Genomic DNA, 22384 nt, shown 5'->3' with positions numbered 1-22384 from the left:
AATGTACAAACTGTTAATGCGTATGTTTAACATACCATTGTAGTGTAATTAGTACAATTATAATCTACAAACTGCAGTACAGATTATCAGAACCAGTGTGCAGTTGTCCCAGTGCCCTTCTCTTCCGATAATAGGCTATGAACACATGAATAATATCACAAATGTTTTCAATCCCTGTTCCCTCAAGTGGATGATTGCAGACAAACTGGAAATCATTCAGGTTGGACATCTTTACAGAATATTGGTATTTAACACTTCTCATTACGAAAACAGTAGATTCATCCTCTTGCCATAAGTCATAACTTGTACAGATGCCATGACCTGAACATGCAAATTGGAATGGCAGTATAGTTGTTGCTGGAGCTATAAAACAAAGGCATATGTCAGTGTTTTAGATTATTTTGTAATTATATTTGTCTGATACATGAATTTCACACAAGGGTTGGAAGCTTGAACGAATTGGCAATAGAAACAATCACTTCTGGACACTAACAATTTAACAAGTTGGCACTGTCTCACATTCATGACATAAATGGTATTACATCTACATTTAGGCACTGAGTACCCTGTGAACTCCTAGCAGACAAACCAGCATTGGGACAATGGGACAGATGTTTACAAAATATTTATTTACCTTCTAAAAACAAACTAAAATCTCACTGTTCAGAGGGGTGCTGTAAAGAGAGTAGTCCCTCTGACCAACAAGTCAACCTGCAGTGTTATCCCAGTGTGACCAAGCTTGATTCCAGTTGAAGTAACTAGCTCACAACTCAAATATTACAGATATCACAATCAAAATGGAAAAGAGGGATGCTGGAAACTTTCATATCATATAATGCAAAGGCATGATATCTCAGTCATTTCAGGTTATGTTTCACTAAAGATGGGTCTTCATCAAGGTCACTCGCCTTGTGTGACATACTCAGGTCTCCAAACAGAAGCTTAAAGAAACAACTGACCTGAGGGAAGATTTTCATACATAATGGTTGAGAAGAAAGGAAAGCACCACTACTAGTGGAACACTAGTTTTACTGGAGGCAGTGGCCTTGACTTCCACGTAAATGACTCCCGACCCCTCTCATGTTGTTTTTTATAAAATGCATTGTCATTGAATTTCTAGATAGAGGAACATTGAGATGCCTCTTTGCTCAAAATGTAATATATTATCTGGGAACCTTCATAGCCCTTATAGAAAATTTAAAACTAAATCTGAAACTACTTTGGCTAAAAGCAGGTGGTAAAATTTTAAAGTATGTAGTCATGAAATAAAGTAGATATTTTATTATAAGAATGTGAATTGTATTATAAGTATGTGACTTGGCATCATTGTAAATAATTTACTAAATAAAAATGTCAGTGATGCCTGGACATAACAGTATAACTCACCTGACATCCCCAGTTCAGTGTGATGGGCAAATAACAATAGGTCAGTGAACCTGAAAGCAAATCTGTGTTCTTAGCCAAAAGCAAATGTGTTTTTCTTAGTGTACACTGATCTTTCTGTATAACACCTGTTTCACAGAAACTTCAGTCTTCACAAAGAGAAACCCACGTGACCTGAACAGGTTTTACAAGTCCTTTCATAAAGTCAACAACTTGTGTGATGTTGTTTTGTAAATTTGCTTTCTATATCATTGCTGTCTGCATAGTCAGCACTTGCAATTTCTTATGTGGGCTCAGCCTGAATACCATCTAGACAACTTACTGAAATACCCTGAAAGTGGCTTTCAGCAAGGTCAGGACTATGTTTGCTTATTTCTTCACAGTAAGGAGGAACCAAAAGCATTTTTTTCTTCATTGTTACCAGGATTGCTCTATAGTATGGCAACATCCACCTTACGTATTCCTTTATGATGGTTTCTGATTATCTATTATCATTTTTGAGTTTTTAAATTTTAATTTACAGACTCCACATAGCTGAAATAATTACAGAAATCTGCTTTCAATTCCTTTTTCCTCACAGGCAAACACCTGTGAAACACACATTTAAAGCAAAGCAAATGAACTGAGAGCTGCCCATGATCAACTTTTCCTCAACAAAAATAAAAAATATTCCATCATTTGGTGGATGGAAACAGTTATCAGATATAATAAGCTCGCTTATTCCATTGTAGATAATGAACAGCATGATCCCAAGTAAACAAAATTCCTCTCACATTAGACCCTGACTGCCATTCAAGTGAGGCTCACAAAGGGATTCACAGTTCTAGCCCACTTGCAGAACTATGTGCAATATTAATATTCATGCATGTTCAGCTGTAGCCCAGACATTTGTGTTTAACAAACATCCATTTTTCACAGCGGTATACAGACTGGATTTCTGGTCTCCCAGCTTGCATGGACATTGCCATTTCAGACAGTGCTTTCATTTATTCACAACTTTTACATGACAGAAGTGCTTTTGTACGAGGGGTCAAGACATTTAGTGCATTGTGCAGTACAATCACATTTTATCCAACAGGCTGCTGACAGTTCAGGATTGCAGGGAACATAATTTAAATCAAATAGGTGTGATTTATAAAATGCTTTTTCTGTTTAGCCATGGCTGCTACACAGGACAGTGTCCATTGGTTGTTTGGTAAGAGGGGACGAAAGGTATTAATTTCTGTACCATTGTGTGACGGTTCCAAAATACATCCTGGAGATGTGAAGGTCCCTGTGACATTTATGTGGGCTGTGGGTTTTAGTCAAATAGGAAGTTGTCAGAAAAAGGCCATATAAACAGCACAAGTGCTATGCGTTACATGCTTGGGCCTCCTTAGTCAGCTTTAAATATTAACTGTCACATTTAATTTTCATGTATTTCAGCCAAATGTCATATGAAACACCCCTGAAAATTGTCAGGCAAAAATGAGGAAGGAATGGATGTCAAAAGCAGCTACAGCCCACTGAATCAGAATTACAGTATTTTGAAAATATTACCCACATGGTTTTGAAAACATTCTTGACAACCTGGTGGCGTTAAGAAAATTCATGTAAGCCCTTGAAAGATAAACACATTAGGCTTGACCACTCACTCATTGAATAAAATGGATTGTTTTACTACACATTAGGCAGAAGTGTCAGGCCTGTCATGTCTTCATTCATGATGCAAACAGTCCATTCACCTTTGCATCATTTCACATCAGAACTGCTGCAACCTCCAGTCTCAAGGTAGAGCAAATTACATCAGTTATCATGATTGCTGATATTGGTGAAAGACCGAAGTTCATGTTTTCAGCATACAATGCTCAAGTGAGTACCCACAAGAGTTACTGACATTGCACCAAAGCTGGAATCCCTTAATCAATATTTTTTCTTCATAAGTCACCCATACAAGAAGACTTTGTGAACAAGACAAAAATAAATATCCATGTTTAGTAGAAAATTTATTTTCACGTATCAGAAAATAACCACAGTGTGTAACACAGCTACACTTGAAAAGCAAACCTAGTCAAATACGGTATGCATATTCTGGTTAAAACTTAGGCAAACTTGTAACAATGAAAAGAGATTATCTCAAGATATATAGCATACAATATGTCATCTACATATAAATGTATAGGGACTCTTTTCTTGAAACAATGAAAATTGTATTACAAAGATACATGGAACAAATCTGACCACAATATTTTCTTCTGTGAAAAATACACCTATTAGTGAGAGAAAATGTACATTTTAAAAGAAAAGGTATAAAGACAGGTTTTCCCCTCAAAAAAAATAGTTAAGGTCATTGCATTTCATTACAATAAAATATAGCACAAAAAGCGTTATTAGAATTGCACCAAGTCCATGTGTACAATCATTGTTATAATTAAAATGAGTCTTTGAAGCTCAGAATGTAGATATCTCTATTATGTCAATTTCTCTTCTAAGTATACCTATAACAAAACGTTCTGTACAAAATGTACAATATTCTACATATATTTTTGGATGATTTATTCACTCTCTCTCTCACATTCACACACCATTCCATTCTTTTACAACCTCATCATCATAATGTTCAAAGCTGACAACAAGAGGCAATATCTAACTAGGTACATTCTTCCTAATTAATAGGGGTTTGACTCTATGCTAATCATTCCATTTAAGTCTAGTGATTCAATTCTGAAAACAAAAACAAAAACAAAAAAAAACACAAAAATAAAAAACACAAAAGGCGCAAACTCCACTTGGAACAGTTGGGCAGCAATGAAAAGATTTTTCAGATTGTACTAAATAAAGTGCCTCCACTCCTCTACTTCAGCATTGTGTGGTACAAATGACACATTCCTATCACTGGAGTGAAAGAGAGTACACCATTTTGAGTACTGACATCACTGTACACCAGCACAGGTCTTTAGTGAAAAAATTAGTGCTTTTAAAGGGGTTCCACTTGGAATCTCATGTTCAGATGATTACATCTATCGGTAGCTATTTTCCAAGGCGGCTATAAGCAGGTCTGTTGCACTTGGGTGAGCAGTTCGCCAAACTTGTCAAAGAGTTTCTCTACCCAGTGGCCGTTGCGGATACACAACTGCACTGTCTCCTCTTGGCCCAGATCCTTCCCCTGTGCCTGCAGGGATGCAATCTGGGGAAAAAACAGCCTGACATGAATGCTACAGCACCTGAAACACCAGTCAAAACAGCAGCTGGTACAAGAGAATTTTGAAGCACCTGCGTGGCACTCTAGCATAGAGTCCAGCTATTGGCAAAGAGGCAGAAACACATACAGAAAGATATTGGTATGCCTGTGCATCACAAGATCCCCACCTCTCTGACTCTGCCTGACAAAGTCGTTCAACACAGAAATCAATCATGATCCTCTGCAAGTTGACTGTTGTGTTGTACTATGACATGTCCTGATTGTGATGTTATTTGACATGTTAGTGGGTTCCCAATAAGCCTACCACTCTGCCTTGATCAGTCAAAAGTTTGCCAGGGAAAGACAGGTTTCCTTGGGAGGTTTCCCTGCCTTGGACAGGCAATGGGACTTAGCGTGTCACTACTTCGGCACAAGCAACAAAAGTGTTGCATGTTCTTAGAGTCAATGCAGCTGACACCTCTTTCCACAAATTATGACTTATTGCTGTGAGTGTGCCTTTTGCCTGAGCAATGAGGCACAAGGAGGGCTGAAAGAGTTAGAGGTCATAATTTGTGATCATGATGGCCTGAAAGGTGATATGCCCGTGCCCTGCTTGCGTAACTAGTCCTGCATGCTATCTGGCCCCTTCTTGTCAGATGGGGAAACAAAAAGATATTAAAGAGGGGGAACAACAAGATCAAAACAATACAATCAGGCTGAAAGACTTAGTGGTAATAATTGGGATTGTGATGACCTGAGAGGTGATGTGAGCAGCATGCCTGTTCTCTGCTTTCGTAATAAGTCCCGCATGCTATCGGAACATTCTCTCAGACAGGGGACTATAAAGATCACACAATACATTGTTTTATGTCCCGAAGGCCCACCACAAGGTTTCTCAATACACAGGGTGTATAAAATGCCAAAAAGCCATCTGATTAGTTAACTACAAGGGGCGATGGGGTCTTGGCAGACTATATTTCCTGATATATCATGTTATTTTTGGTGCTTTTTGTTTTCATCAAGTAGGCACACTGCTTATATGTGATTGGATTATGGATTCTGACTGTTTTATTGTCCAATGGAGTGATTTTTTAATTTATTTTGTTTATACCATGTCAATTTCCCATTCTTTATACTTTTTCCGCCACTTTTACCTATTATTACCTATTATCATCACTCGAGGCCTCTGCTATCCAGGCATTGAAAAGACTCTTGATGAATGGAACTCTGAATAAAATTTGGCAAGATCACATCGTTCCCTAGAGGATCGTTCATTTACACCTGAAATAATCTTCCTTAACATGTTCTGTCAATCCAGTGATGGCTATGTAGAATGGAAACAAAGGTCTCACCTCATCCTTACAGATTAGGTATGTATGGTACTTGTAATGCTGGAGTGAATGATACAGTGAGAACCACTGTGTCCTCTCCTTGTCCACCGTGTATTCCTGTCAAGGGGACAACAATGAAGACATTCTCCTAAATACTTGCTTAGCATTTAGGAGGCAGCGTTACTTGCAGTTCCTATTACTAATTCAATAGATTGCACGTGGCCCTAGTTGGGATGTCAGTGCAAAAACCATCCCTGAGAACTGGTCTATGTATAAAAGAAATGAGTGTTCATGGCGATTCACTGCATTTACAGAAGCAGCATATGGGAAGCGTTCTCTGCAATAACATTAGCAGAGGTGAAAATATTCTAGAACCATCACATATTTCCCAAGTCAACGACTCCATCTAGTGGCCAAAACTCTCACTCAATTACCTTTGCCGTTCCTTACGATCAGGATTAATATTATTCTCAACTACACAATTCTTTGAAGACCTTATCTCAACATAAGAAATCTGTGTGTGAAATGCAATCAGAACTCCTGGGGAAAACTTGTTTCAAGTTAATTCCCTTAATGTGCAATGCCACTTGTGACACTTCTAGTCAAGCTGTATTCAGAGAACACATCAAAAGTAAATTGTATTTCAGGCAGGAGTACAACATATCAAGAGAAGAAGCAGGGCAGAGCAGGATATTGCTCCAGCGCATTTAATGTAGAGCATTTCTCAGATTGATCCTGTCCATGCTATTTACCAAGGGTAACTTGCTGACGGCTTTGGAGGGTCTCATAGTTTTTTTGTTGTATGCCTTCCCTCCTAATCGTACTTTAAAAGAGGGAGTTTCTCCATCTTTCTTCAGTTCTTTCACCAGGGAGAACTCAGGAAAGCTGTCCAATGCATTCTGAAGACACAGAAAAAGAAAGAGTGGGCTGAACTTTATGCAGGTTAAGAACATGTCAACAAATCATTTCGTTTGAATTCCCAGTTTTTGAATTTAATCCTAGGCAAAAAAGGCAATAAAACAAGTTCCAACCCGTTTCTCATCAAGCAGCTTGAAATTTGCTCAGAATACCTGACAAAAAATAAGCTTTTGAATCACCACATACATGTTGACTTTTTCCAGGATCTCTCTAACATTTTTCAGGCGCTAGAGATAGATGGAAAACGGAAATTCTGAATGGCAAGTGGACATGTGTTGCTTCAAAACATTTTTATTTATATAAAAACAAATGGTAACAACAAGCTATGCAGTCCATCTATTCTCATCATTTTGCTTACAGCCTAGAGTGCATCCAGAACTGAGTCAGTCCTGGTCTTGAACACTGTGAGGGCATGTAGAACCATGATGGTGCCTCTTCTGTAGCAAGAGGGACAGTGACGCACCTTGAACAGCTGTCCCATGCGCAGTTTGGGCAGCAGCCTCCGCCGGTTGTCTGTGAGCATCCCCTCCACTTTCCTCATGTGTGGAAGCAGCAGCTCATCTATGAGGAGAGTGAGACATTCACTGTTTAGTCAGTTTCACACATCTGAGACTGTTCTGTAAAACTCTACTTGAAGTCCAATAGTATGCTCAGTAATGGCACTGATGAAGACAAGTCATACTCAACAAAGCCATGAGTTAATACACATTTATTATTGTCATTATAGTGAAGTGTTGGTTCCATGCATTTTTCAAACTTGCTGTAAATTGCAGTACAAAACGCTGGATGAAAAAAGCTGCTTTTGATGAAGCTTTCATTAGACAAGCTTGTCCAGGAAACAGGTCCTTGAGCTGCAGACCACAGTGCTTGCTATTTGCTGTTACCTGCATTTAATTATTCAATTCATTACATCATTGTAATTTATTTACTTGTTTGTTTTTTTATTAACAGGGACAGTACATAGCTACTTGGCTTTGCCAGAATTGCCTATTAAGGTAAATTTCATCTGTAGTCCCTGGCCAGATAAAAGGTAGGCAGTGTAGCAGAGTGGTTAAGGAGATGGACTTGTAACCGAAAGGCTGTCAGTTTGATTCCCCACAGGGGCACTGCTGCTGTACCCTTGGGCAAGGTACTTAACCCACAGTTTCCTCAGTAAATATCAAGCTGTATAAATGGGTAACATTGTAAAAAAACTGTAACCTATGCAAGTTGCTCTGGGTAAGAGTATCTGATAAGAATGTAATGTAAAAAGGTATAACAATGAAACAAATACTTTAAATATTTGTAGCAATACCTGTGGCACATCTCGCAGTACTTGAGTCCATTTTCCCTAAGTTAGGCAGACTGCCTGCCACAATATTCTATCTTCAGTCATCCCCTTCCCTCCTCTACATTGACACCCACCTTTCTCCTTTTCCAGAGCCTCCATTACTTCTGCATCCAAGGCTACACTGATCAACAGCTCAACATAGCTTCTGAAGGTCTCCTTCATGTTCCTGGTGTTGAGGAAGCGAGATGCAAATGGGACTGGAGGTGTGAACTCTAGAACATTGACCAAAGGGAGAGTTCACACACCAATCACCCAGAGTAAACGTCATGTGCAGACAGAAACATAAACTTTTTTTTCACTTTGAAATCCTGAATCACATTTGTAACTCAACAAAAAATCAATATTGTCATGTTGTCATTGACTATGTTTACATGCACACAGTATTCTGGATATTCGTCTTTATGCAAGTTATGGATATATTTCAAATAAGCTATGTACACGCACCAAATATATAATGGTCCAGAGTAAATCTTTACCATTGATTATATTTTTTGGGAGAACAGCATGAAACATTCTTGTTTTTGAATTATCTTGTTGTTTTCTTAGTACTTTAGTAAAACTGTTACTGTGAACAAACATTCTCATAAAAACCTTTAACAATGGGAGACGAATATGAAGGAATATAACAGAATTTTCTACAGTTTATTATGACAATTTTCCCACTGTGTCACACCCAAGCACTCATGGACAATGAATAAAAACACACAGCCAGGATTAGTGGGAGAGGGTTTTAATGGCAGCATTTACGGATGCAGAGTTGAAAGAAAACCTCAGTATGTAGTATGTTGCAAACCTCATTCAACAAATTATGTGAAATGATGAAGAGACTTATACCTTGCGATGCCATAGTGCGTGCATCTGTGCTACTTGGCAAGTGTGTTGCTATTGTCCTGTACAAGTTGTGCCGAGTATCATATGGTCGCAAATCAGTTTGGTGTCCACTGATGTACTGTAAAGAAATCTGTGTACATGTTCTGTAAAGATATGGTTAGATCATTGATTAACCCATTAAAGTACCTACTGTACCTGCAGAATTTAGGAATATTCCTAAAAAGGAGTTTATATTTACATATCAAATTTAACAGAGTAATATTCCATATTTTTTGAGAATTCTCTTGTAGAGAATATAGGTGTATTACGGTTATTGTAATGAAGAGTTACATGATCCATGTCATAATAAAAATTCTTGAATATTTGAGTTAACATCACAATATGAATGTAAATGTAAATGCTGTCCTTGTCACTACCATTTCATTACACTGTGCACTTTGCAGGAGAGGTTACAAATTTAAACAGAAAAAGTTGTTTAGAAGTAGATCATGCTGACTATAACAAACACCTCTTCTTACAAGGGCAGCGAACCACATATAAAAAATGCACCGAACTAAACCTCATCACTTGAAACAACCCCAGAGTTACATTATTTGTGACAATAATAAGCAATCTGACTTCAGCGCCCTTACAAATGAAAGCAATGAAATATGATCAACTAAAAAGCCATTAAGATCTGCTTATTTATCCAAGTGCTGGCAAGGCTTTTGTGTAGCAAAGGTCACACCTAACCTCAGATAAATTGCAATGGCTGATGCCGTCTACTCACCGTCGTCTTCGCTCACTGCCTCTGGCGAGGACTCAGAAGGTGAGAACTCCTCCTTCCACTTCTTCCTCTTCTTGGGTGGTGGCTCCAACTTGACCTTGGGCTGCCTTGCTTTGGGCTTGGAGGACGGCTTGTTGAACATGTGTTTGGGCACTGATGGTTCAGTAGTCACAGCAGAGGCTGCCTTCTGGCTTAGCAGAGACTTGGCCTGAGAACCTCTGATGGAGACATACAAAAGAGCATGTGATCATCTCATTCACCCAATACTGACGACCACTAACTAATAACAATGCCTGCAGAATTAACCTTAGGGTTCACCTATAAACAGATACTGTACATTCTTCACATTTAAAAATAGAGTGACTAAAAATTCTTGATAAATGTTATTGCAAGAATAACAGCCACAAGGAAATTACTGAGGCTGATCAGGTATATGATCAGACTAACACATCTCTGAAAGCGACACAAAGCTAAGTGTTCACTTGCGCTACATTGTACAAAGCAGCTCAAAAATCAGCATGTGAAGTCATTTGTACCTTATAGAGTGCATTGGCTTGCATCTCGGCTTCCTGCTGCAGACCCGTACATACTCCCTCTTGTTCACAGTGTCAATGAATTTCACGTACACTCTCCTGTACATAGTCTTTGCATCTCCAAAGTATCCCAAATACTACAGAAAGGATAAAAACAAAAGTGAAAAACTCCCTATTATCATGGTATGTTCATTTTGACGTTTCTGATTTTCGACATTTCATTGCCTGAATAGTTCCACACAGTTGAATTTAGTCACAGGGTTCATTTGTCTGGTACCATATAGAAGAAAATATCAAGTGTGCATGAGCTAGAATGCATGTACTTATTGGTGTCACATAGATAATATCCCTTAAGTACTTGAGGTATTCATCATATAGCTAAAGACATGCTCTGAGTCTTACTTCTAAATTCATATAAAACATTTGAGTAATAACTCCATGTACTTTTCAGTTCTGATATAATATGAAATATAATGGGAGTAAAACTGTGGGGGAGATTTATAGTACTATAATCTCAAAATAAACATCTCAAAGTATGACAAGGCTAAAGATTCTAAAAGTGCTGTGTGAGTACTCACACTGTTAGTGGCTGAAAACACTCGGGTCCCATTCCTCAGTTCAGGCACAAATTTCTGCAGTAAGGCTTTCTGAACCTTCCAGATGGCAGGGGGCTCCCACCCTGCTTTTAGTGTCATCTGCCCATACAAAACAGGCCAAATTATGACTCAAAAGCTCATAGAGTCAAAAGGATAAATATGATTCTGAAACACAGAAGTCTGACAAGTACTACATAGTCTGGCCTTGTTAGATGCAGTGGTGTGTGAATGCGATGATCTGTTAGTAACACCCTTTTCTGCAGGATAAGAGGATTGGACGAGCAAAAAGCTGCCATGATAAAATATTGCCATCTGGACATGCTTTTTTGTGTAAGCCAATCCAAAAAATTAATAGCTGAGGTCAATCAAATCTGAAACCAGCATGGTTCTAATTAGAACAGGGGATGGCTCCAGAACAGGTGCAACAGTAGCACACTTGTTTTGCAGTGCCTCACCTTCAGGCATTCAATGTCCTCATTTTTCACTACAAACTCGTCCCGCTCGCGGTACATTCCCTCCCCACCACTGTCGGACAGGTCCTCATCTGTCAATCCCTCGATGGCAACAGACATGAGCTGCTCAGCCAGCTGGTCTGAGGGGACCTCCTGCTGCAGCTTCTGTGCACACAACTGCGCAGACGAAGTTGGAGGAGGCTCATGTGCCTTTAGCATTGAGGGAGGCATGCTGGGAGATTGTTCTTGCTTTATAATAGCGCCTGGAAGATTCTTCTCTGTGATATCTGGGTTTAAATCAGGGAAGGGAGGTAAACAAATTTGGATGTATTCATTGTTTTAGTACTGTGGGACAATGCTGGCAATTATTACTAAGCCATAAACTGGAAAGTTGTGATAGCGATAGGATTTCATCACGGTTCATAAATTTGAAGCCAACTAAGGAAAATGTCAGTGGATGACTGGGTCACTGGGTCCCCAACTATAACACAAAATACAAATTATCGCCTGACTAAGTCATAATAGTCTCATACCGCACAGAACAAAAACACATTTCTAAGGAGGAATGCACTCCCCTTTGTATAAAATGTGCCCTTCTTACCCAACTTATTTTTTCTCTCTGATGGGTCTTCCAGAGCAGAGAGTGCAGAGGTAATACTCTTCTGAAGATCCTGATTCTTTCCCACAGACTCATCCTCATCAGAGGAGAAAGATGGCAAGGTCTCCAGGTTCTTCTTCATCTCCTCATCAAGCCTTTTGGACTGACTGATGACATCTGCTTCTTGCAACATTAACGGTACCACTGGAAGCTGGGGCTTAGAGGACAAAGGGAGGGGCCATGGAGTATGTTTGGAGGATGCAGAAGACTTCCTGGAGCGATTAGGCATCCTCATGGGAGGAGAGGAAAACTGTTGCTTAGGCCCTGATTTCAAGAAGTCCAAAAAAGACCCAATAAATCCTGTTTTGACCTCCGGCTGCTTCTCCTCCACCTCCAGAATCTTCTGACGCATCCTCTCCTGCTGCTGGTAGCCATCATAACAGCTATCAGATGTGGATGGCGAGTTTGTGTCACTTCCTCTGGAGTTCTGGCGCTTTCCCTGGTTACGCTTCACAGGCTTTGGGTGACCATTCTCCTCCTCCCCCGACGGTCTTGTGGAAACCTTGGACTTTGCCTTCTTCTTCGGGAAAGTATTGGTAGGAAATTCCATGATGGTATTCTCCATTTTAACATTTTTCATACCACTGCATTTGACTGGGTCTTTGCAGTTAAACACATTGGTTTTGTTGATGAGCCCCACAGAGTCACAGTCTTCTCCAGCTAAGTTAATGTCACTGTCAGAGTGGGTGTTCTTGTCACTTCCATTCATCTTTTCGGAGCTGAAGTCAGCTCTGTTGCTCTGGCTGAGGTTCCTTTGATTAGTTCCCTCCTTGTTCTTTCCTTCTGGCCTTTGGCTGTGAGTGCTTGCTGTCTTCTCGCTCATATCAGGCCTTGACTTGACAGACTGTGTATGCGAGTTTGATAACTTGTGTGTTTGGTGTTCCAGGACTGCTCCCTTAGTCAAGTGGTGGATATCCATATCCAACTGGCCACCATTTAGTGTCATACTCAGAGTCTGAGTGCTGGCAACTGTTGAGTGCTGGGAAGAGAAGTTGCACGAGCTTTGTCTGGTGTCCAACTGCAAGTGGCCCTTTGAGTCTGCGGGGCTAGCAAGTAAAGGCATATCCCCTTCTGAGGAGGTGGTTTTGACAAAATCCTGAGGAGTGACTCCACAGGCAGCAACAGTGGCAGCTAAGATGTCATCCACATTGGACAAGATGTTCCTCTCATCTGCTAGTAGAATGGAGTCAGGGAAGCAAATGGAGCTCAGGGTGAAATTGTGCTTCTCATCATGCTGGTTTGCTTGGCTGAAGTTATCTTTTGGTGAAACATGCTGCTGGAGTGATTTAGAGGACTCAGTTGTGTCCATTTTGAAAACTTCCAAGTTCTGAGATAGAGCAACCTGCTGTTGGCTCTGCCCGACATTGGTGCCAATCATTTGATCATCCATTGGTACGTACTGCACTGGAACCTGCTGCATTTGGGGTGAGCTGAGCATCCTTGATGGGTCAAGTCCTGGATGAAGTAAGGACTGCTGCAGTAGGATCATTGGTATCTCTCTGGAGGGCTCAATTAGGACCTGGCCGCCAGGCAATCGGAGGTACTGTGCCTGCTGTGCTGCCCCATTGTGACTCTGCTGCTGGGCACTGCTGCCCTGTAACTGATGGCTCTGAGGCTGGGACTCGGGCACCTTCTGCATGAGTGAATGCTGGTTCAGTTCCTCCAGATTCATGGTCACAAGGGAGGCCTGCACCAGGGAGGAGTTATTCTTAATTTCTGTAGTAACAATACTGTTGGCACTGACCATATCCTGTTCGTGATGGGTCAAAGAATCCACCCTTTCATCCTTTTTGGACCCCAGAAACACAACACCTGTGATCTGGTCCTCAGGTCGTGAGTTGCTCCTGATGACGCTTTGCGAATTGAACCGATCCTCCATCTTGGAGACAATATTCATATCATTGTTTTCTATCCCCAATTCACTGTTCTCAAGGGTCTGAGCTGAAGTGTCCAGCGAGGCAGCTTGCTTCTGCAAACCTTGGAAGTCCTGGATAGGGAACCCACCGTCATCCTGTTTGGAGATTACAAATGCATCTGATTTCTTTTTACCATAGGATGGCTTTAACTCTTTTGAGGATCTGTTGTTCTGTAAGGCTTGGGAATGAGGGGCAGAAGAGAAAGGTGGTAACTGAACAGAAGGCAAATACTTCTGAGGCTGTGGTGATGATGTATTTTCAGTCCTGTCTCCAGATGGATGCATTAGGATATAGTCCTGGGTGGGGCTTGACCTTGGCAAATTCTGTGTATGAGAAGGAGGGAAGGATAAGGACTGTGAGGTCAGCTTGACAGATTGTCCTGAAGTGTAGATCTGAGAAGGGCTGATATTAGCCAGCCCCTGAGACTGTGCAGAATAGGTAACACTTGATATACCCTGAGAGTGGCTGGAAGAATAGCCCTGGGAGGGGTGCCCTGGGCATAGCTCTTGCCCCTGTACCCTATATTCTTCACTGTCACTAACTAAAGGGAACCCCTGCTGCTGCTGACTAGAAGAGTAGATGAGTGACTGATTCACAGAAGATGTATTTCCTGACTCACTGGGAATAGAAGTCAGAGTCTTGTAAAATATTGGCAACTTCTCAGTTTGACTAGAAGAATACACTTGTGAATGAGTGATGCTGTTGGGCCGGGTTTGAGATGTGACATAGTCCTGTGAGGGACTGACTGACATCAAGCTGGGCAGCTGCACAGATGTGTATGCTTGCTGCTGTCTAGCGATCACTGAGCTCTGCTTCTGAGCAGGGGAAGGGTAACTCTGTGGCCTCAGGTCAGGGGAGCTGCTGTGCAATTCCCTAGCTTCAGGGTCGTGATCAGAGCGCTTAGCGGAGCAGTCTTTGGCTTTCTTGTCCAATTGAGATGAAAACCCAGGGGAGGGAATGGAGGATAGGTAGACCTGAGTTAGTTCCAGTGTGGCTTGAGATGTCCTCTGCAGTGGTCCACCATTGCTCACCTGAGTAGAGTCTCCTATGGTGCTGCAGGGCATAGCTGACTGCTGTGAGGTGTCCTGGAAGGGGACCTCACTTCCACTGGGCAGGTAACCCTGCAAGGAATGCTGTGTGCTGCCAGGCAGCTGTGTCTGGACAGACTGAGTACTGGAAGGCCGCTGATGGTGCTTGATCACACTACATTCCCGTTGAAGTGCTCTCTCAATGGAGCCTGTGAAAACTGATGTGCTGTAAGGTTGAAGGGCCTGCTGTGAGCTGCCCAGAGCTGAAGGTAGCAGGCTGAACTGAGGATGCAAGAGATGAGGTGCAGATTCCTGGGCTGAGCGATATGTTGAGGACTGGGGTGGGACACTGGTGCTTAGTACAGTGCTACTGAGGCGGTCAAAGGCTATTGCTGCAGGCACTGTGGCCTGGGTGGATTTGATCTGCAGGAGGGGGTCAGGAGGCAGTAAACCATTTGAGGAAGGGCTAAAGGTAGTGTCCTGAAGTGCCGGTGAGGGAGTTGAGGCTAAAGTTCTTGTTGGGAAGGTGCTGGGGTGCTGATAGGTTGAGAATGTTCCCGAAGAAGGCAGGGATACTGTAACAAATAGTAACAAAAACAGAAACAATGCCCAGACACTGACAGAGAAATGTCTCAAAACAGTCAAAAAAGAAAATTACTCCATATACATAGAAGCTGCAAATAACAGCTCCTTCTTCCACTAATTATCAAGTACTCATATGAAGATGTCTTAATTTTATAAAACACAAAGTCACAAAGATCTGTGCATGGCTCTTTTGCATTTCTACAGTTCTTGCCTCCTACTCTTGAATTGTGTCATTGCAGCCCATCTCTGATGGCATTGCTGATGACAATTTTGTAGCATGCACATCTAAAATGGATTTTGTTGATCTATGTGGTTTGTTGCTCTCAAAAAAAGCAGACATGTCAAGGACACAACAGCATGCACAAATATACGTTTCCTCCCTACCTGTCTGCCATGAGGGAGCCTTGAATTGGGGGAGGACAGACGCTGTACTAGGTCCAGCCTGTTGAGTACGAGACTCGAGAGCAGAAAGGAAGTTCATGACTGATGCCTCAGTGGTGTTACTGCCAGCAGTGTTCAAACCAGTCTCAAAGATTCCGGACAACCCTGTGTCACAAGGCACACCAGTGAGCACAAACACAAGGACACAGATGTGAACTAATGCTGTTCAGATCATGTTTCACATGGAAACATATCTAACTTGCCATCTCACCAGGATGGTGCGTAGTGATGTATGTGGGGAGCTGATGAGGGGAGGCATAAGTCTGCTGAGGGAGGTGCTCAGATTCTGGTTGCGTGGCTCCATAGCTTGAACTGCATTGGAAGGTGATAACAAATAAATTGGACAGAAAACTCAAATGCTTGATGTACTCATGATGCAATCTATGCCTACTCAGTGAATGCATGAGCCAAACATACACTGTCAAACACAGACATAACAGATATTCTGTACTCTGAACATTATACAAAATGTAGTAAAGGATTTTTAAAAAATCTTTGTAATACAACATAGGTTTAATACAGAATACAAAAGTATCTGATGTACAGCAGAAACCAATATGAATATAAATGTGGCAGTACAATAATAATTTGAGTTTATATCAGATTAATAGGGTGATAATTGTAAAACAATTGAAATCAATGGTCAATTCATCTCTAATTACACTGCAACAGTGAATATATATTCAAAAGATCTGAAAATTAAGCCAAGAGAGGTGAAGCATTTCACATACACAAAGTTTGGTTGGTGTTCCTGTAAACTTCTAGTTATGCAGATTGCAGAATGCCAAAAATGGTGCTTTGTGACACAGACACATAGCAAGTCCACCGCAAAGGCTTGGTTAACAATGAATTATTAATGAAAGGTCATCTCTTTTCAGGCCATAAACAAGCCAAAAGAGCACTGAACTGTAAATTGTAATAGGTACAGAAGAAAAACACATATTCTTATGGAAAAGAAAACAGTAACCAATTATATCCAGACACAAACATCTGCACAGGTGAAATAAGGAGCAATGTTTTTGCAGAATTTTCATTGTTTTCAATGTGAACCAGTGCATTATACAAAATACCAGTATTTATCATAACCAGAATGCATTTAATCTCAGACTCAGTCAAAGTTGATATTATAATGACATATAGTTTGTATTTACTGATATCTATCAGCAGCACACATAATACCACATGCTCCATATGACACACCTCACAAAAGAGTGAGGAGTCTAACTGGATTCCTCTGTTAGAATCCTCAATCAGCGGGCACTATATGATAAAAAGCCAGGAGTTTGCAAGTAACAGGTGCAAAAAAAGTTGAACTGCTGTACTCTGAACCTGAGGTCAAGGAGTTCAAATGCACTGTTGTACCCATGAGCACAGTACAGTATCTACTTCGCTCCAGTAAATTGTTCAGATCTATTCCCACTTGAAAATCATATTTTTGTGACAAACATCATACTGGGGTTACACAGAGATAAATAGCATACTGATGACATTATGTTTCCATAATGGTTATTTCAAAATCGTTCTCAAAACAGATAATAAGCCCTAACATACTCTACCTGTTGACAATCATCCTATGGACAGACTTAATGATTACAGGAGCCCCAATGTCCCACAGAGAAGAAAAAATGGAATTAAGACCATCTATGACAAGATAAATCATGATATTTGCTGAAATGTAAATGGCTGAAGTTCAATGAAAGTGAATGAACTGAACAATCACAAGCTTGACACAGATAATGCAGAAATGTAATATTTATACAATCAGTTTTGAAGGCTCAATCCCTTCCTGACAGCAACCACAGACCACAACAGGTCAGTTCCAGACAGAACCAAACAGGTTTCTGAGGACGTAACCACACCAAAAGTTAAACATTCAAGGTACCAGAATTTGCCATTTGGGTGAAAACCTCTATGTAGCAACAGGGTAAACACATTCTTCGAAGTACAGGACAATGTGACAAAAGAAGAGTAGAGCAAGGTGGTAATGGCATGCCTTTGGAAAACATGTCATGCAGATCAGATGGCCTGGTCATGAAATTGCCTTTGATTGCCATCATATCAAATATGAAAATGAACTCATCATATTCAAAACCAGTTGTGAAAACATGGGTGCTATTATAATGGGCATACATTTTAGCGGCATGTTCTGTTATCTACATGACTAACAACAATAACAAAATATATAACAAAAAACTATCAATAAATTTATAGTTCCTTCATTCAGAGCATGACCTGCTTGTACAAAGGCATGATATTTAGCTGTAATTTGAATGGCAGAATATTTACTGACCTTTTCAAAAAACACATTTCACAGTAGCTCCTTCTTTGATTGACTGTTTCAAAGATGTTACAATCATGTATAATTGAACACCACAGAGATCTATGTATATCAGTGTACTTCCTTGTCCTCAAAAACTTCCTTGTTCCTTGCCCTTCCTCTCCTATTGCCCCTCCTCTCTGTTCTACATCCCTGCCATTCTTATCATCCACAAACCACTTTTTTCTGTTTGCTTTCTATCCCTGCTCCGGGCTCCTGTCCGGAGCTGTAGCCAAAGCGTCTCATCCCGTTTTCCAATCCTGCTACCTCGCTTCCCTGCCCATCAAAGCCAACTGCATTCCAAGAACCGGACATCCTAGGAGACATTCTTATAATCACTCTGCTGTTAACTACTATTGTCTATCAATCGTAAATGTCTTAAAGTTCTTTGTATAACTTGTCTTTAACTCTATCTGCCCAGTGTCAGCCAGAAGCAGATGGGCCCCCCTCTGAGCCCGGTTCTGCTCAAGGTTTCTTCCTGATAGTGAGTTTTTCCTTGCCACTGTTGCCTTAGGCTTGCTCTCAGGGGGTCTCAGGCCTGGGAACAATGTAAAGCTGCTTTGTGACAACTTGTGTTGTAAAAAGCGCTATACAAATAAAAATGAATTGAATTGAATTGAATTGAAAAAGTTTTTCATTTTCTAACAGCATCTGGCCTCCTTCCACTGACCCAACAGGCAAAGTGAGGTCCCAATGATTGTATGCCTGGACGCACTGTGTTTCAGCAAAATGTTTAAGAGAGTAATAAAGGATTTTATAATTCATGGAAACAGAGAAAAGTTGGGCCTGCCAAAATGATTTTTGCTGGCCACAACATTAGAAATATACTCAGATTCACTGACAACAGTCAGTGAAACCACCTCACACTTTGCATTGGAGGTTTCTGTTGCCAACATGTAATGTGATAATGCAGTTAAAAATCAATGATGGGAATTTCAGACCAAAACAGACAGGGATATTCTATTAAGGCATTTCTTTGACTTGTCTGATTTTGTACATTGTGCTAAATACCGACATCAATCTCTTGGACTGTGCATCAATTCACTCTTCAGAAACTGGAGCATAACCACAGCATAGTCGCTGACAGCGCTCAAAACACCACTTAAATGACATGGTGCATCTTTTTTTTCTTTAGCAGATAACAGACTACGTAAGTACATCTGAATGATGCAGTTAAGACAAGAATAATTTGGGCCTTACATTTAATACCTAGACCATGGGAGGATAGGTCACAGAGGGTGATGTCTCCATGACAAATATATTCAAACATTTTCATCAGGCCATTGTAAAACATGATTCATTTGTTTGCCAAAACACAGACACAAACAAAAAGACCTCACAAGAAACTAAACACCGGACTCAAGATGATCCCAATGAGTTTTTTTGTAATGAGAAGCACTTTACATGCCATTCTCACCTTAGTTCAAGGCTTTCTCCTACAAAAAGGGCATACAAATATTCAAATGGAGTCTGAGAACAAAAAGGAATGAACTGGTGCACTTCAAGGTAACAATCAAAAAGAACTGTTCTCGTAAGAAAGCGGACCAACAACTCTACAATCAAATTGGCACTGGATAACACATCCGTGAAGAACAAAAGACAATCATGAAACCTATACCTTATTTTCCATTTCATACATGCTTCACTGCTTTCATAGTAGTTAGAAACCCCATAAAATCAATCATTAAAAAAGCAGTCCTCTTTGCACACCTGCTTGAAGTGATCTGACAGAAAGAGCAAAGGACTACAATAGCTGTGCCATGTGACACTGCCACAATTAAAAATTTCACCTTTGAATTAATGAACCCAATTCAGAGCTTAGTACCAGTTCCTGGGTGTACTCTGACTCTACACACATTTTCACTGAGGGACTGAAAATGTTCTCTGACATAGACTGGGTGTGCCTAAAAACCCAATAAAATATCAGCATAAGTGACAAGCATCCCCACCCATGTGTGAAGTCTGTTGACAGTGGCAATTCCAGGGCAAGGACAATGGCTGCTCTATGACTGACACATTGCTACATTTTTCACTCGCTTTAACAGAACACAAAAATAGAGGGAAAAGATGCCTCACTGCATGTGTAAACAAGGCTCATCTCTTCATTTTCTCTTTGTGAGTATGTACTTATCATCAGCTGCTGGGAGATACAATGTCAGTAAACCAACCCATTACTGAAGTGTAACTTCCTTGCACAAGTTCATGGCTCATCATGGTTTATACAAAAAAATCATAAAAACGTCTACTTTGATTGATGTGTTTTTATTAAACACTATATTTGGGGGTTCTAATCACACAGACATTATTAAGACTCCTGCAGCATTAATCATTTCTGATAGTGTCCACTAGCCCTAAAAAGGTGGTGTTTCAGTTTGGCTTCACCCATAAAATGTTTGTTGCAGAAATTAAAGAAAGTCAAACAAAAGTAAGATGCAAATTTCATCTGCATGCACTTAACATGCCTATAATATAGACTTGCACTTAATGCACTTAAAAGACCTTGGTGTAAATGTATCATGTTTCTCTGGCAAGTTAAAAGCGAACACTGATTGATGAACCAGTTAAGCCCCTTTACATACAAGATTTTAAATGTATACTTTATGGATTCGGTCTTTCGTAACGGTATTATTTTCATCTTAATAACGTTTTCATTTCTATTTGAATCATGCAAAACCCGTGAAAGCCAATGCAACTAATCTAATCTTAGAAAACAGACATGATGACACTTGTTAAAATGTATATAACCAGTTCTGCGTGGCGTTGCACGATGTTCGGTGTGTGTGCTGTTTACTGGGGATCATAAGGCTTTTAACTAACCATGGAGCATTTTTATGATGAAATTCCGAAACCGGGAACCTGCAACGGTAATACAGAGAAATTACCTGACTACGGTTGAAAAATAAAAACGGTCTTCTAGTACTAGCTGTACACACTCAAGAGTTGCCTTATTATCTCACAAGACACGCAAGGCATACAAAAAACATTGTTTTACATTTCCTAGAGTCTAGCTTTCTATAACTGTCATAGTTGCAGAAGGGAACACCTTCGAGTGTTGTAATCTGTTTATCTACCAATCAAACATTCATGTTGGTATATCTTGGAATTAATATTTCTCCGAAAATGGTGATTCAATGAAAACGATTAACATTATACTTCAAACCACTATAAATTGAATATGATTAACAAAACGTAAAATTTATACGCGAATACTTTTTAAATCACATTCAGTGCTTTTCTTCCGGGAACCAAGGAACTGCAAGCTGCAGACGCTGACAACTTCTGTATATTTTAATCAAAACACCTATCAATAGACTAACGTTGGCTAGACGGCGTCAGCTAGATCACTAGCTTGCTAATTATGAAGAATTGCAATTTCCAGACGACCGCCTCGAAACAAGGATCTTAAAAATGCATCAATGTAGTGCTATCAAAGCTGGCGCATTTTATTTGATTCAGCTGCCTAATCACACGCATATATTCAATTTTACTTAATGGAAATTAAGTTGCAACATTGTAATGTGTGATACCAACTAGCGACCAATTTCAACAGCTAGCCTACCTGAACTCTACTATTTCGTTTTACAGCTAAATTAACCAGTTACTTACTTCACAATCACTGCAAGTAAAACAAAGTCTAGAACACATTGTCTGCACTGGCGCTTTAACTTAAAAGGGAAAAAAAAAACTTGACACATTTTCTGTTTGTCACATTAGGCCTTCCATCACCGGAATTTTCTTTGAAAGATGACCCGACCTCCCCGTCATCTCTTACCTTGTCTTAATACTTGCGCTGCTGCGTTCGTAGGCCCAAGCTGCGGTATGTACTGGTGAAGCCTGCGGCTCTGCGAAGCTGGAAGTCGGGTAATTCCTGTTCATCCTCCGGCAAAGATTGGGAGTGATGCAGTTACCCTACAGAGCTCGCTGAAGTCCACACACATTCAAGCGCTGTGCCGGAGAGAAATAATGACACTGTTTCGGAGCATAGCTCAGGAAACGGTTACTGTGTCAGCGGTGCTTCGGGGATCCTCACAGTGACTCTGGATCTCAGATTATTGTATGATGACTCTTACTGTTCATGTCCATCCGTCAATCATGGTGTTAATCCTACATGCTGCTATTTGAATCAGATCGCGATGTTG

The 22384-nt window shown here is 40.5% G+C and overlaps 1 protein-coding gene across 4 annotated transcripts; it reads right to left on the bottom strand.

Annotated features, from left to right (window-relative positions):
- Positions 1-4122: 4122 nt before the first annotated feature.
- LOC118782048 (glutamine and serine-rich protein 1-like) lies at positions 4123-22340 on the bottom strand. 4 transcript variants are annotated; one of them, XM_036535275.1, is made up of 13 exons: positions 22018-22340; positions 16140-16240; positions 15872-16033; positions 11902-15477; positions 11304-11587; positions 10831-10947; positions 10256-10389; positions 9723-9937; positions 8197-8334; positions 7256-7353; positions 6627-6773; positions 5896-5991; positions 4123-4549 (listed from the first exon to the last, which is right to left on the bottom strand). In XM_036535275.1, the coding sequence occupies exons 1-13, from the start codon at positions 22119-22121 to the stop codon at positions 4409-4411; spliced, it is 5313 nt and encodes a 1770-aa protein (XP_036391168.1). In that variant the 5' UTR covers positions 22122-22340; the 3' UTR covers positions 4123-4408. The 4 variants fall into 4 exon arrangements, with proteins under 4 accessions (XP_036391168.1, XP_036391172.1, XP_036391170.1 ...); XM_036535279.1 differs by lacking the exons at positions 4123-4549; positions 5896-5991; positions 6627-6773; positions 7256-7353 and having other exon boundaries at positions 8256-8288; XM_036535277.1 differs by lacking the exons at positions 4123-4549; positions 5896-5991; positions 6627-6773; positions 7256-7353; positions 8197-8334 and adding an exon at positions 8848-9096.
- Between the last annotated feature and the right edge of the window lie 44 nt (positions 22341-22384).

Source organism: Megalops cyprinoides, chromosome 8, assembly GCF_013368585.1.
Source record: "Megalops cyprinoides isolate fMegCyp1 chromosome 8, fMegCyp1.pri, whole genome shotgun sequence".
Lineage (NCBI taxonomy): Eukaryota > Metazoa > Chordata > Actinopteri > Elopiformes > Megalopidae > Megalops > Megalops cyprinoides.
This window is presented reverse-complemented; position numbering and strand designations above follow the sequence as displayed.

Coding starts and splice junctions, on each gene's coding strand:
- LOC118782048 (XM_036535275.1), bottom strand. CDS start 22,121: ATGAACAGGAATTACCCGACTTCCAGCTTCGCAGAGCCGCAGGCTTCA. Junction 16,241..22,017: donor AGCGCAAGTATTAAGACAAG/GTAAGAGATGAC, acceptor CTTCCAATGCAG/TTCAAGCTATGGAGCCACGC. Junction 4,550..5,895: donor ACCTAATCTGTAAGGATGAG/GTGAGACCTTTG, acceptor TTTTTTCCCCAG/ATTGCATCCCTGCAGGCACA.